This window comes from Canis lupus, chromosome 12 (assembly GCF_003254725.2).
Source record: "Canis lupus dingo isolate Sandy chromosome 12, ASM325472v2, whole genome shotgun sequence".
In the NCBI taxonomy this organism is placed as follows: Eukaryota; Metazoa; Chordata; class Mammalia; order Carnivora; family Canidae; genus Canis; species Canis lupus.
Genome location: NC_064254.1, coordinates 6748364 through 6763451, shown reverse-complemented (window position 1 = coordinate 6763451; position 15088 = coordinate 6748364). Strand labels below are relative to the sequence as shown.

General features: G+C 56.5%; 1 protein-coding gene across 2 annotated transcripts in view; it reads left to right on the top strand.

Annotated features, from left to right (window-relative positions):
- Positions 1–14855, top strand: part of MDGA1 (MAM domain containing glycosylphosphatidylinositol anchor 1) — a 63277-nt gene extending 48422 nt beyond the window's left edge. For both annotated transcript variants that reach the window (XM_035697753.2, XM_025418636.3), the window contains exons 10-17: positions 536–687; positions 1510–1687; positions 1943–1966; positions 2991–3143; positions 4359–4493; positions 9008–9138; positions 9335–9443; positions 10169–14855. In XM_035697753.2, coding sequence (XP_035553646.1) covers positions 536–687; positions 1510–1687; positions 1943–1966; positions 2991–3143; positions 4359–4493; positions 9008–9138; positions 9335–9443; positions 10169–10260 — 974 coding nt within the window. In that variant the 3' untranslated portion in view covers positions 10261–14855. The remainder of the gene's footprint in view (positions 1–535; positions 688–1509; positions 1688–1942; positions 1967–2990; positions 3144–4358; positions 4494–9007; positions 9139–9334; positions 9444–10168) is intronic.
- Positions 14856–15088: the final 233 nt, after the last annotated feature.

Below are 15088 nucleotides of genomic sequence, written 5' to 3'. Positions count from 1 at the left end.
CCAGCCCTTCCCCACCCCACCCAGCCCTGCAGCCAGAGGCCCCTGTGACATTTCCCACCTCCTTCCCCCCTCCCCTGTTCTCCTACACTTTCCCTGTCTCCCCACCTTTTTGCCTCCCTATCTCTCTCCTTTCTCTTCCTTCTTCCTCCATGTCCTTGACCCTTCTTTGCGTCTTTTTCCCCATCCTCTTTCCTGTGTCCTTTCTAATATTCCTCCTCCTCTGTCTTCCCAAATTTTTCTTCCCTCTGGCTTTTCCTCTGCCTTTCCTCTCTATCCTCACAAATACCACGTCTTGGAATTCTCAATCTTCCTTTTCTCCACGTCCTCCTCCCCTCCTACTCCACCCTCATTCCCCCATTCTCCTCCTCTCCCACCATCTCCTCTCTTCACCATATGCCCTTTCTCTTTGTCTCTCCATACTGTGTCTCTGTTCCTCGACATCCTCTTCTGTCGCCCTCTCCCGTGCCTCCTCTCTCTGTGTCTGTCCCCATCCCCCACCCTTCATGGCCCCACGCCCCCCTCCCCGTCCTCTCAGCCAAAGCCTACAGCCCGGAGTTTTACTTCGACACCCCCAACCCCACCCGCAGCCACAAGCTGTCCAAGAACTACTCCTATGTGCTGCAGTGGACACAGAGGGAGCCCGATGCTGTCGACCCCCTGCTCAACTACAGACTCAGTGTCCGCCAGGTGGGCCAAGGGGGACAGGGGCCCAGGTGCAGGCTGACCCTCGGAATGTCTGTCAAGCCATGGGAAGGGGTTGGAGGCAGGGTTTGAGCACACTGACCCCCTTAGAGACCACTCTCCAGAGCCGGAGAGAAAGTGTTCTGGACATAGCAGCAGAAGCCGGGAGGTTCTAGGGACCTGTCCCTTCTGGCCCCATGCTCTGGGGAAGGGGGCGGAGTCCACTCTGCTCACAAAACATAGAATCTACTTGTGTGTCAGGAGCTTAAGGTGGGGGTAGGGGGGGAGTCTCATCCACAGGGTCTCTGGAATGCGAGGCCAGGGCTATGCTGGTCTTGTGTCCAATCTAACTCCGTGTGGTTCTGTCCAAGGGGCAGTAGGTGTGGAGGGTAAAAGTGTGGCTCTGGAGCAGACTGCCTAGGCTAGAATCCAGGTCTGTGTGAGCTACGGCAAACTACATCTGCTTGGCCTCAGTTTCTTTGATCTGTAAAATGGGAGTCATTTTATAATGTTCCACCTCATAGGATTGTTATTTGAGGATCAAATGAGTTAATAATGGCAGATCACTTTGAGCAGCAGCCAGCACATATTCGGTGTTCGATACGCACTGCTGTCACTTATTAAGACAGCCCTAGGAGGCAGGCATGGTAGGGGTGATTGCCCTAGCTCACAGATGGGGAAACTGAGGGGCAGATTTCCTAGTCCTTTATTCTTCCTGCTCCCTGATACTGCCCTGCACCGCACCCTCCGAGCTGTGCCAGGGCCCCGGGCTGGTGGCTGGTGGAGGGTGTGGCCTGCTGGGCATCTGGGACCGCCCTGTATCCGCAGCTGAATCAGCACAGCGCCATGGTGAAGGCCATCCCGGTGCGGCGCGTGGAGAAGGGGCAGCTGCTGGAGTACGTCCTGACCGACCTCCGTGTGCCCCACAGCTACGAGGTCCGCCTCACGCCCTACACCACCTTCGGGGCTGGTGACATGGCCTCCCGCATCATCCACTACACAGAGCGTAGGTGGTGGGGGCGGGTGGGGGGAGGGGGGCTCACCTCCTACCCAGGAGACCCCTCCAACCTCCCCACAGGGTTCCAGAACTTGGGGCTCCCCAATGTGCAGTGTCCTACTTTACCACAGCCGGCTAGGCCCCTCTGGTCCCCAAGCCTGGTTTCCGGAGCCCTGTCCCCTGGTCCCAACCCAAGCCTGGGCACCCTGTGTATGGTCCCACACTTTGTCTGTTCTGACTTACTTTTCCTGCTTGCTTTCTCAGCCATCAACTCTCCCAACCTGTCAGGTGAGACACCTCCCTCCCACTTCCCCTTCCCTCTGGGGACACAAAGACTCCCTGGGGGTGGGGAGGACCCCCCCAGAGATACCCAGAGAGAAAATGGCATGGAAGCTCACAGCTGGAAAGAAAATCCAAAGGCAGCAGAATTAGGCCTGGAGATGTGTGCATCCAAGATTTATTCTGGGGCTTAAAAGGGGGGCAGAGGTGGGGGGCATCTGTAACTCAGGGCCTTTCCTCTTGAGTTGGCACCCTGATCCTGTCCCTAAAATCAGCATCCCTAAAAGAAAAATAGAGAGACCAGACTAGTCCACATCCCCTGCTCTCTGCGGCAGGGGTCCTTAATCTGAGATCCATGAGGCCCTCTCTGCCCCAGGGGCTCTGTGTATAGAATTCAGGGAGTCCATGAACGTGGAACATGGAAGGGCGCACATCTTCATCTTCCCCTAACTTCTAGAAGTTAAACATCTCCTTCAGTGACGAATGTAGGCAGCAGACCACAGTAGTGTCACTACCTGTGACTTTGTCATCAGGACCAACCTGAGGTTTGCACATCACCTGAAAATTGTTGCAGCCATTCCTAAATATCACCTACGTTCATCAGGACTTCGAAGTCACCATGATTATTAGAGCTAACACTAGATCCTGTTATTTAATTAAATAATAAGGAAGCCCTCATATTATTATATCACAAATGTGTTTTTTAAATATTTTGACAGCTGTATCTCAATATAATTGATTTCCTTTGTGACCTTATGTATTTCATTTTATGCATCTAAAATTATTTTTCTGAGATGGTGTCCTTAGACTTCACTAGACATCAGGTGTCTGTGGTGCACAAAGGTTAGGAAGTCCTGTTCTAGGAACAAACTTGTCAGGGGCCCCGTTGCCTGGTCTCTCAAGCCCTGAGATCCAAGGCCCACTGCTCAGATGCACAGTACTTGCCCTGGGGTGGCCAGGGAGGGCGGAGCTGGACCAGGGGCCTGAGGAGCCTGACCCTCTTTGTCTCCTCCCCACCCCTGCCCCAACGCAGACAACACCTGCCATTTTGAAGATGAGAAAATCTGTGGCTACACCCAGGACCTGACCGACAACTTTGACTGGACACGTCAGAATGCCCTCACGCAGAATCCCAAGCGCTCCCCCAACACTGGTCCCCCCACTGACATCAGCGGCACCCCTGAGGGTGAGGACATGGCCTGCTGCAAGGATAGCTTCAGGGAGGGGCCTAGCATCAGGGAGCCCCAGTGTGAGGGGAGACACAGCCCTGCCCCCAGGGAGCCCCAGTCTGAGGGAGACACAGCCCTGCCCCCAGGGAGCCCCAGTCTGAGGGAGACACAGCCCTGCCCCCAGGGAGCCCCAGTCTGAGGGAGACACAGCCCTGCCCTCAGGGAGCCCCATTCTGAGGGGAGACACAGCCCTGCCCTCAGGGAGCCCCAGTCTGAGGGGAGACACAGCCCTGCCCTCAGGGAGCCCCAGTCTGAGGGAGACACAGCCCGCCCCCAGGGAGCCCCAGTCTGAGGGAGACACAGCCCTGCCCTCGGGGAGCCCCAGTCTGAGGGAGACACAGCCCTGCCCTCGGGGAGCCCCAGTGTGAGGGAGACACAGCCCTGCCCTCAGGGAGCCCCAGTCTGAGGGAGACACAGCCCGCCCCCAGGGAGCCCCAGTCTGAGGGAGACACAGCCCTGCCCTCGGGGAGCCCCAGTCTGAGGGAGACACAGCCCTGCCCTCGGGGAGCCCCAGTGTGAGGGAGACACAGCCCTGCCCTCGGGGAGCCCCAGTCTGAGGGAGACACAGCCCTGCCCTCGGGGAGCCCCAGTGTGAGGGAGACACAGCCCTGCCCTCAGGGAGCCCCAGTCTGAGGGGAGACACAGCCCTGCCCTCAGGGAGCCCCAGTCTGAGGGAGACACAGCCCTGCCCCCAGGGAGCCCCAGTCTGAGGGGAGACACAGCCCTGCCCTCAGGGAGCCCCAGTCTGAGGGGGACACAGCCCTGCCCTCAGGGAGCCCCAGTCTGAGGGAGACACAGCCCTGCCCTCAGGGAGCCCCAGTCTGAGGGAGACACAGCCCTGCCCTCGGGGAGCCCCAGTGTGAGGGGAGACACAGCCCTGCCCCCAGGGAGCCCCAGTCTGAGGGAGACACAGCCCTGCCCTCGGGGAGCCCCAGTGTGAGGGGAGACACAGCCCTGCCCCCAGGGAGCCCCAGTCTGAGGGGGAGACATAATTCTGTTGTCATGGGGATCCCGAAGAAGAGAAGCTGTGGTAGAGCCGGGAACTCCTGACCTAGGCAGGGAGATGGAGGCACCTGGGGTCAGATGAAGTTAAGGCAGCAGAGGAATCAGATGGCAATAGGCCTGTGCAGGGTGAGAGGGGGGCTCTTGGTACATCTCTCCCTCCCCAACAGGCTACTACATGTTCATTGAGACATCAAGGCCCCGGGAGCTGGGGGACCGAGCCCGTTTGGTGAGTCCCTTGTACAATGCCAGCGCTAAGTTCTACTGCGTCTCCTTTTTCTACCACATGTACGGGAAGCACATCGGTGAGTTGGGGGACCAGACAGTCTGCCCAAGTATTGTCAGGGCTGGGAGGAGAGAGGGAGGCCACGGGAGGCTGGGCCCTGGCCGGTGAGAAGCCTGGGCTTCCCGACTTGGCTGGATCACACATCCTTGGAGGGGGTGTGGGCAGTATCTGGGCGAGGGAGGAAGCCAGAGCCAGCTTCTCTGAGGTTTTGAAATGATGAAGCCTTCCTGGGTCTGCAGAGAAAATGGCTCTAGCAGGACAAGATGGAAGCCTTGGAGGAGAGGGCGAAAACAGCCAAGAGGGTGCCCATGTTGAGCACCTGCCAGGTGCCAGGTGACATCCTGAGCGCTCTGCACCTGTAATCTCATTATCTCTCACATGCATCAGGCGAGGGAAGTGTCACCATGTATATCAGAGAGGTTAAGCATTTTCCCCAAGATCACACAGCAGCCCAAGTTGTCTGACCCTCCCAAGCCCTAAACACAGGGTTGGGAGGGTGCTGCTTGGTGAGCAGTGAGGGGAAGTCCTGCTTCCTAAGTGTGGGCATCCCTTTGCCCTTTGGGAACAGATGGCAGGAGAGTTGCATTAATCAATGAACTCGTCATTCAGCCATGCCTTCCAGAGCTTCTGCTCTGTGCCAGGCACCAGGTGCTGCAATAAACAGGGCAGAGCAGTTCCCTGTCTTCCTCTCACCTACAGTCAAGTGAGAGAGACAGATTTTTTTTTTTTTTTTTGAGAGACAGATTTTAAACAGCTAATTGCACCAGATAAGATTGAGTGACCTTTGTGACACGTGTCTACAGCAGGACAGAAGCCAAGACAGCTAGTAACAGGGACGAACGCTGGGGGCTTGGTTATGGGAGACTCTGCTCAGGAAGTAACAAGGTTTTACATTTTTTATTTATTTCTTTGTTTATTTCTTTATGGGACAGGCCATGGGTCGAAAGGCACAAAAGGCACATGATGAGAGTCCCCCTCCCATCCCACACCTCCTGCCAGCTAGAGCCCTTCCCCAAAGGCAACCACGGCACTAGATTTGGGAGCAAGTTTCCAGAAACACTATGCATATGGAAGCCAGTACATGTATATTCTATTTGGTCCCATCCCATTTTACACACGCTGTTCGTGTCTTGCTTCTCCCTCTAAACTGTACATCTTGGCGATCCTGACTTACCAGGCCACAGGAAGCTGCATTGTTTTCCTCAGCTGCATGATAGAGGAAGTGACATTAGGCAAGAGTAGACCTAATGGCTCTTTGGGAACAAGTCTCCACTGCTCAAGTCGTGGGTCAGGCTGAACTCATGAACCAGGATGGGGATGGGATGGAAGGTTCTGCATCTACTCGGCCTTCCAGACCATCCACCCAGACCATCGCACCTGCAGCTGGGTCTCTGGCCCTGGTGAAAAGGTTCCTGTGGAGTTGGTGGGTTGGGTGACCAGGACGGCCCTGCCCTAGCCCAGGCCAGTCATTTCCATTTGGCTTCCCCACCTAGGGCAACCAATTCAAACCGGTTCCGGTTTGCCTTTACCTTTCCCAGTTGTAACACTAAAAGTCCCACATCCCAGGCAAACCAGAACAGTTGGTCACTTTATCCTCAGCTCCGGAGGGGCCCTGGGGACCCAGCTGCCACGAGGAGGGCCCCAGAAAGGCCTTAGGAGCTGGGATATCTGGGGACTTGAGAGCAGAGAGAGCCCTGAGGAAGCAGTCCGTGCTCCAGAGCTTGCGCAGCCTTCCCTAGCAAGTAAGCAAACACCAGGCACTGAAAGCTTCCCAGAAGCAGATTTGAATTGGACCCGAGGAAGACCCTGTGAGCATCATCAGCTCTGGACAGGACGGCTTTCCAGCAGGGATGCTGCGGAGGGGCCCCAGCGTCCCATGTCATATTACTCCCCTGCTCTGCCCCCTTCATCACCGTCTTCTCTAGGCCTCCAGTGTCTGGTCCCTGCCTCCTTCTAGGACCACATTTTCTGCCGCTTGCCCCTTGGCTCCTGCTCAGCTCGAGAGCACACTGGTCTCCTTGCTTTTCTTGAAATACTTGAAGTGGGTTCCTGCCTTAGAGGACTTTGCTCATGATGTTTCTTGGCCTGGAACATTCTTCCCCCTCCCCTCATTCAGGTCTCCTCAGAGAGGTCCCTGACAGCCCCATCTAAAATACCTCTTCATTCTTTTCCCTGCATTATTATCTTTATAATGCTTGTCACCAATAGAAGGTAAGCTCCAGGAGGGCAGGGGTCTTTGCCGTATTTCCTGACATACCTCTAGTGTCCAGAGCAGTGCCTGGCACATAGCGGTGCTCAATTATTTGAACGGATGATTGGTAAGGAGATCTAAGGCTCATGAACCCCAAAGTAACTTCTAACCATGAGGTTCTCTGAAAGTCCTTTTTCCGTTGTGAGGACCATCGCAAACAGTTCTTCATTCAGCATTTAATTATTGAGAACCAATAACAATTTGCTACAGACCTTCCCTCAAAATGTCAAATGAGGGGGAGAAGATGTGAATACCATGAACTGTCCCACCACAGAGCAGAGAATGGTCTGAGCCTGGAGGGTGCCGTGTCAGGACTCGGGGTTCACAGGAAGCATATGGAGGACTCCCAACTTAAGCCATAGGAAGACTTCTTGGGAATGATGACGTTTCCAAGAGGCCTCGAATCACAAGAAGGTTTTGGCAAGGGGAATGTGGTTGAGGTGGGGAGGGAGTCTCAAACAGTGGGGAAAGCCCAGAGGCTGGAAAGCTGGAGTGTGTGTCCAGGCTCCAGCATGCAGTTCCCCTTGGCTTTGCAGGGTGGCAAGGAAGGTGGGGGAGAACAGGCCCACCCTTAAGGGAGGTTGGGCCCTGGCCGACCCCTGTGAAAGGCAGTCAGGAAGCCGCTGAGCAGGGGAGATCCTGGAGCTGAGGGGTTACTCAGGGAAGTGAACAGAAATTCAATTTTTGTTTAAGCAGTGAAAAGGAGGGGTTCCCCCATTGGTATTCTTGGGGGAGGGTGGTTGAAGAGGAAGAAAAGATGGGAATTGAGGGAGATAGGAAGTAGGACAAGAGCTCCAGGAGGGGGAAGAGAGAAGATCCCTTTGCGGCCAGTGAGGGGTCTGAAAGGTATCGTGGCTTGGGTTTGCTGTAGCCTGTGCACCTCCCGGCCCACGGGGAGCTGGCTGCAGCCCTCCGACAGGCCCACCTGCTGGGAGGGTCCCCACCCCAGCCTAGCTCTGCTGCTGGGGAAGGGGGTGTTTCCTGCTGCCCTGTTCCCTCCTCTCCCCTCCCCTCCTTGCCCGCCTGGCAGCTCTGGGCACCAGCTGTCCCCAGACCTTGTGTCTTTCCGGCCAACTCCTTTCATCTCAGGCAGGTAACATTTGGTGGCTCTTCCCCATCGGGGGTCTGTCTATCTGGTGTCACAGATGGTGTGGCTTTGTCTATGGCAGTGCCATGGAAATGCCAGCCGCCGGGCGCTAAGATTGATTCCCCTTCCCTCTGAGCCAGGTCTTTCACATCACTGGGGGCTTGAGGTGGGCTGGAATAGCCAGGAAAGGGCATGACATTGACTGGGTGCCCTTAGCCAAGCCATGGTCCCTTATCTCTTTTCCAGAGCCCCCAGCACCTCCAGATTTCCAGGCTCCCGTGGCTGTGGGCAAATGAGCTCAGCACCCACAGGCAGATGCCCTCAACATTTCACTTTCGCTGTTTCTTTACCATGGCTATGCAGCACAAATACCAACATCTGTCTTTAAAGCAACTCACCCTTTTTCTCTTAGCTTTGTCCTAAGCATCAATTAGAGAAATCATGAGTTTGAAGGACTAGCTTTATTCATTTCTTAAAACATACATCTAAGTATTAAGCTTTTTAAAAAAGATTTTATTTATTCATTTGAGAAAGAGAGGGAGAGAGAGAGATCATGAGCAAGGGGGAAGGGCAGAAGGAGAGGGAGAAGCAGACTCCCCGCTAAGCAGGGAGCCCAGTGCGGACTCGACCCCAGGACCCTGGGATTACGACCTGAGCTGAAGGCAGATGCTTAACTGACGAAGCCGCCCAGGCGCCCTAAGCATTAAAAAATTTAAAGTCCATTGCTGTGCCTCCAGAAATCATCCCATGGCAGGGCTATGCTCTGTGTGCTTTGGGAATTCTGCTCTGTGCTCAGTCACTGGCCCCACTGCCAGGGACCACTCCACTGGTTAGAGGCAGAAGGATGGTGTGTGTGTGTGTGTGTGTTGGGGGGTGGTTAGGTGGAGGGATAAGCTGATTAAAAAGGAAGGCAAGGAAAAAATTTAAAAAATTAAAAATTAAAAAAAAAAAGGAAGGCAAGGAATGAAAGAAAAGTTGCAAGTTGTCCTGATGGGTTGAAGCCCGGCTACTGTATCTCTGTCCCATGTTGAGGGCCACCCCCCACAGCCCACCTTCCCAGGATGAGGGGATTGTGAGCCAGTCTGGGCTAGTGCTGTGGGCAGCGACAGAAGAGGGGGGCCTGGAGAATGTGGAGGGGTAAGGGCACCCTTGCCTGGACCTCACTGCCCCCCCTCTCTCCCCATACACGCCACAGGCTCCCTCAACCTCCTGGTGCGGTCCCGGAACAAAGGGGCCCTGGACACGCACGCGTGGTCCCTCAGTGGCAATAAAGGCAACGTGTGGCAGCAGGCGCATGTGCCCATCAACCCCAGCGGGCCCTTCCAGGTGAGTGCACCTTCCAGGTGAGTCCAGAGGCCCCTCCCAGGCTCCCCCAGCCCTCGGGCCAGTGCTTTCTCCCGGGAGCTGGGGAGAAACTCAGGCAGGGTCTGGGGCCTTCCAAGTGGACTGAGGGGAAGGGGTTGGGGGGCTCTCTCTAACAGAACCCCTCATCCCTGCTCTCTGCTCTCTGACCCTGCCCCAGATTATTTTTGAGGGGGTTCGAGGCTCTGGCTACCTGGGGGATATCGCCATAGATGACGTCACACTGAAGAAGGGAGAATGTCCCCGGAAGCAGATGGATCCCAATAAAGGTGCAGGATGGGGAGGGAGGGAGGAGCCGAATCTGTGGGGGGCTGCGTAGGTAGGTACCTGTCTGTGTCAGGAGAAGGAGTTTGTGTCTGTATGGGGGTTCAGAGCGACTGGGTGGAGGGATGCATGTGTCCGTGACTATGGGGGCAGGTGCTGGTGTGTCTGGTATGCACCTCGGGCCCCACCCTGCCTCAGGTGATAGGGCATTTGTAGGGCAACGAGACTAACCTGTGTGCTCCCATGAACTTACTGAGTCATCACAGTACTTGAGTGTCTCCTGTGCCTGCCTCTGGGTATGTGTGTGTGTGTCCAGATGTGAACATGTGCCCCACCCCCCAGGGCCAGGTGTTTGCAATCATAACAGCTGGAATTTACTGAGTAGATTGCACGAACCAGCCAGGGTACAAAACCCTGTATATGCATGATCTCATAGCCCCCCAGGGTAGCACTTACCACTAGACTCATTTTACAGATGAGGAAACTGAGGCACATGGAGGTCAGGTGATTGCTCTGTGTCTTAACAAGCTGCAGAGCCAGCATTTGGACCTGGCAGGCTTAAGTGAACCCGCACACCACCCGACTTTACATCTGTGCTTACGAGTGTGTCTGCGCAGTGAGGGCAGTGTCTGCCTTTAGATCCCCCGGAGAGAGGGGGCACCTTGCTCTTCCCTGGCCCTGCCAAGCTGACCAGAGCCCTGGCCTGTGTCCCTTCTCTCTCCTGTCGCAGTGGTGGTGATGCCGGGCAGTGGAGCCCCCCGCCAGCCCCACCCACAGCTCTGGGGGCCCATGGCCATCTTCCTCTTGGCATTGCAGAGATGATGAGAACTGCATGGCCCCCCACCCCGCCCCCGGCACACCAAAGTGTCCGCATCGTACCAAAGACTGACCCCTGCCAGCCGGGGTGCCCAGGGGCAGGGCCGGCCCGCCAGGGAGGGGGCCTACGTTGGCTGCGAGGATGAGCAGAGGATGAGCAGAGAACGAGGACAGAGGCCTGGCGCTGAGGCCCCGGAGACGGTCGTTTGACACACGCACACACTCACACTCACACTCACACACACAGAGATATATTAAAGCACAAGTTTCTATCCGACCTGCCAGCACCTTCTTTTCTGCGGAGACAAGGGACTCACCTGAATGGTGTCCGCCACCCCAGGGACCTCGGCACCACGTGGGCCTTGTCCTGGCTGCACCTGTGGTGTGTTTCTGACTTTCTCTCGTTCCTAACTCAGCCCAGTGGCTTTACCAGAGGGGAGCCAGAAGGGGAGCAGACTCGGGAGCCCTACCCTGGGCTGGACTCTGTGACTCCCCAGGATAGGGGAGGCCTGGGTCGAAGGAGGCCGGGGGGGGGGGGGGTACTTTGTGAGCTCTGTGAATGTCCCTCTGCAGGCAGTGGCGACAGGGGTGGGGCACCTGCTGCATGCCCTCAGTTTTCAGGGCAAGGGCTGGAAGGTGGGGAGACCCCAGGTCACCTTGATCCCTTGACCTGTTCCTCAGATATCATATCCTCCCCGCACTATGCCCGTTTGAAGGGACCCAGCACAGAGTCTTGGGCCTGGGCAGTCTGAAGATTGCCGCCTTCCTTCCTGCCCCATCTGACCCCACTCCCACCCCACAAGGAGCTGGATTCCTGAGAGCACAATCTCCAACCTAGTCTGCTGGCCTAACCTCAGCGCCCACCTGTGTCTCAAAGGGGTAGGAGGTGGGGGGTGGGAGGAGGGGGGTAGTGGCCAGCCATTTTCTGGGATGAGGCTTCCCTTTGAGAGGAGCAGAAGGGAAGGCCTGTTTTCTTGAGTAGTGTAGAGCCTTCGTTTTCTATATACTTGGCATGAAGGGGTGCCCTGGATGGGAGCGTGTATAAAGGGGGTGCCCCTGTTCCCCCTCCACTGCAAAGCACCGTCTAGCTGGCTCTTCTCCTCCCTGCCCAGGGGTTTGTGGAGCTGGGCAGAGGGCCATTGCTGGCCTCCTGTGTTGCCTGGGAGCCATGCTCCCATCCAGAACTGTGAAGAGGCTCCCTGGTCTTGGGTTCTGGGTTGGGCGCCTAGATGGGCACATTGGGATCTAGGCCTTTCCTTTTCAATGTCACCCCTGAAATCCCCCCCCCACACTATCCATGGGAGAGAGAGGCCCAGCCCCTTCCAGAGTGAGTCTTCGTGTATGTGTCGTACGTGTGGCCGTGTGTGTGTGTGTGTGAGTGTGTGTGTGCACATAGGTGCATGTGTGCACGCCCATCTGTGCTAGTATAGCACTGTGGGCACGTCTCTGGGCAGGAGTATGTGCAGATTATGAGTCTGTACGTGCAATTACACATATCTGTGAGGCCGGGTCTGCGGCTTCGGCATGCGTGTCCACCTTCGCGAGTGACATGAATGTTTGTGGGGTGCCGGCCAAATATACCCCTCGCAGCCCTGTTCTGTAGCTTCAAGCTGCCCGATTCTCTATGTTTTATCCCCTCTGGATGACAAAGAGCTTACAGATGACCCTATTGAAATGCAAAAAGCTTTGGTGGGGCGTGTTACAGGGCTTGGCCTGGAGCATTCGGTGGGGACAGCTGCTGGGAAGAGGGAGCACCGGCAATGCCAAGAGGCAGGCAGGGAACCAGAGCGGAGGCTGCCCACGTCGTGGCTTTGCCAGGCCCATGCTGTCATCATCACCAACAGCTGGTGGGTGGCTGGGCCAGGCCTGGAGTGGGGCCTCCGATCCCCGACCAGCCTGGCTGCCTCCTTGGCCCAGCCAAGGCGTCTCCAATTGAGTGGCTCCAGGTTCCCAGGACACACTTCCATCACGTCTGCTGAGTATTGTTCCTTAATTGTCCCATCTGTGCAGGGTCTGTTGCCCCAACTAGACTGTGAGCTCCTCCTCTGAGCCTTCCAACCTTCTCCCCCGCCCCGCCCCAACCTCCTGCCCAGCACAAGTGGGCCTGTTATGGAAATCACAGCAGGCTTTGCCCAGTGGAATGGATTATATAAATCAGTGCTTCCCGGCCCTGGCTGCAGAAGAGAACCACTGGAGGGTCTTAGAAAGCACTGATGCTTGGGTCCTATGCCCAGAGGTTCTGATTTAATTGGACTGGTGTGCAGCCTGGCATCAGAAATGTGTAACGGCTCCTCAGAAGAACCCAGGAACGAGAACCACTGGCCTATCACCAGCCAGGTGCTTCCTCTGTGCCCTTGCAGGGGTGGATCCAGAGATTCCAGAGAGGAATAGCACCGAGCCCTTCCTCCCCGTGGCACTGAGGTCCTCGGTCCTCACGTGTGGATGGGCAAGGGTGGTGCACGTGTGTCTGTGTGTGCAGGCAGGTGTGCAGGGAGTGTGGGTGTCAGTGGGTATTAGCATAACAGTGTGTGATGTGAGTGTCTAGTGTGTGCCTGTCTGCGTGTGGGAGGATGCGGTCTGCAAGACAGAGCGTCTTCTTGTGTCCCTGGGTGGTGACTGTAGGTCAGCATTTGTGTGTCTGCCTGTGAGTTGGCACCTCTGTCTCAGTGTCACCTGTGCCGTGTGTGTCTTTCAGTGCCCGTGGGTGTCAGTGTCTGTGTGCTAGTAGGTGGTTCGTGAAGACCCCCCCCCCCCAGCCCAGGGGAGACCAGGCTGGCTGGTCCAGTGCATCTCCCCCGTGGCAGTCTCGCCCTCTGGGTCAGGGTGGCTGAGGCATTTTGTGGCCTTAAAACAGGGAGTCCGGGGTCAGCTCTCAAGGTGTTGGGGTTGGTTCACCCCTGTCGCCCCCAGTTTGATGTCTTGGGGAGACCTCTGGGGCCAGGTGCTGTACAGGTAGAAGCGGGGGAGTCTCAGCTTGGCTGTCTTGCCCTTGGGACCAGAGACAGCCACCTAGGGCGCCGAGCTAAGCCTGCAGGCCACCCCTCAGCCCTGGGATGCTCCGCCCAGCTTGCCTTCTCTGGGATACCTGCCTCCTCTTTCCCATTCATTCTCCCTTCTCCCTTGGTGGAAGCCCCTGGCTCAGGCTCTCACTGCCAGGATGGGCCTCAGAGGTCCTTCCGTAAATGAGAAAGGCACAGGGGTGGGGGGACGGATTGGCCCAACGTCACACAGCCAGTTGGAATGGAGCCAGCCCTGGAAGCCCCATACTACAGCACCCAAGGGTGTCACATTGCTGGCCACTGCCGCCTGCCTGGCAGCAACGAGGAGCTTGGTCAAACTGCCCTGTCTCTGGGCGCTGGCACAGATGTTACAGATGTTACTGGGCACCTGCTCTAGGAGAGGTACTGTCTCCCTGCCCCAAATTCTGGCCTCTCATCCCAGGCCACTACTCCTCCCACCCCAGATCAGGCCTGGGGGCCATGTGGATGCTGCCTCCCCCTGCCCACACTGGTTTTAGCTGCTGTGCAGGCTCCCAGATACAAGGGACTGTTTGGCCTCCTCGGCCGTCTGTCTTCATATGAGCCTGGGCTTGAAATGAAAGTCAGTGTGTCATGGTGGGCTTCCCCCTAAGGACCAAGAGGGCTGGGGTGAGAGGGTACAAAGTCTTGTGTTTTCCTCTCCCTGGACTCAGAGGGCTTGGGGGTATTTTCAAGGTCTGTCCCAAGGAATGGGATAGATGAATCTGCTCTGGAGGGTCCCTGTAGGGCCACCGGTTGAGGTTCTGGGTTCTGGGGAGCCCTGCCCACTTCCAAAGGCAAGATAGCATGCCCCTCTCTGTCGAATCAGTGCTGTGTGTGAGAGTGTGTCTGTGATGGTAAGGGTGGGGGTGTGTATCTCTGTGTATGTGTGTGTGTGTGTGTGTGTGTGTATGAGGTGTGTGTACATGTGTGAGGGTGTGTGCTGGGGCAGAAGGACCACCCCTTCCTAGGGATCCCTTGACCCTTAGAGCTGGAAGGGACTTTCGAGACCATCTAATCCAGTGTCCTCACTGTACAGGTGAGAAAGCTGAGGTCAGAGAGATGGCATTTGCCCACCATCACCCGTCCTTCATGTCACCTGCATTCATTTCCCAGAGGCCCCACTAGAAGTGCCCTCCCTCCCATTACCTCCTCACCTCCTCCCAGCTACCCCCATAATCATCATCTCAGCTCAACTCTGTCTCTGTGGTCTCCAAGCATCCTTCCTGCCCCAGGTGGCCAGCTCACCAAGGCCTTTATCCCCAACCCAGGAGACGGGGCAGGGGAAGGAGGGGACAGCTCCAGCCCTGAGGCCTCACAGACTTGAGAGAAAAGCCAACCCCTCCATGCCCAGGCCCACCCCACCACCAAGGTAAAAGCACAACAGGAGACCCTCATTAATGGGTGAAAGGTATTGGGGTTGTTTTAGTCACACGACCCCATCCTCACCCCTTTGCCTTGCTCTCTGTCTCCACCCCAGCCTCTGTCCCCTCTTTGTCCCTCTTTCACCCCCAAGACCCCCCCAAATGTAACCTCTAGTTGCGGACGCGGTTGTTTCAATCAATAAAGCTGCAGTGTTCTAGTGCTCTGGGTCCGGCTGTGTGTGTGGGCACCAGGTGGGCCAGAAGGGGGCCTGGGTGAGTGTCTGTGGTTGGGGTGGGGGTCTTTTCAGGCCCCTGGGGAGAGCCCTTCTCTTTTGGCACCTGCTATCACAGGTCCTGCTCTGCCTCCCAGGCAGTGGGGACCTGCGTTCTGGTCTCCAACCCAATGAATCTGGTGTCCTCATTCATTTGTTCCTTCAATAAATATTAGCCAAA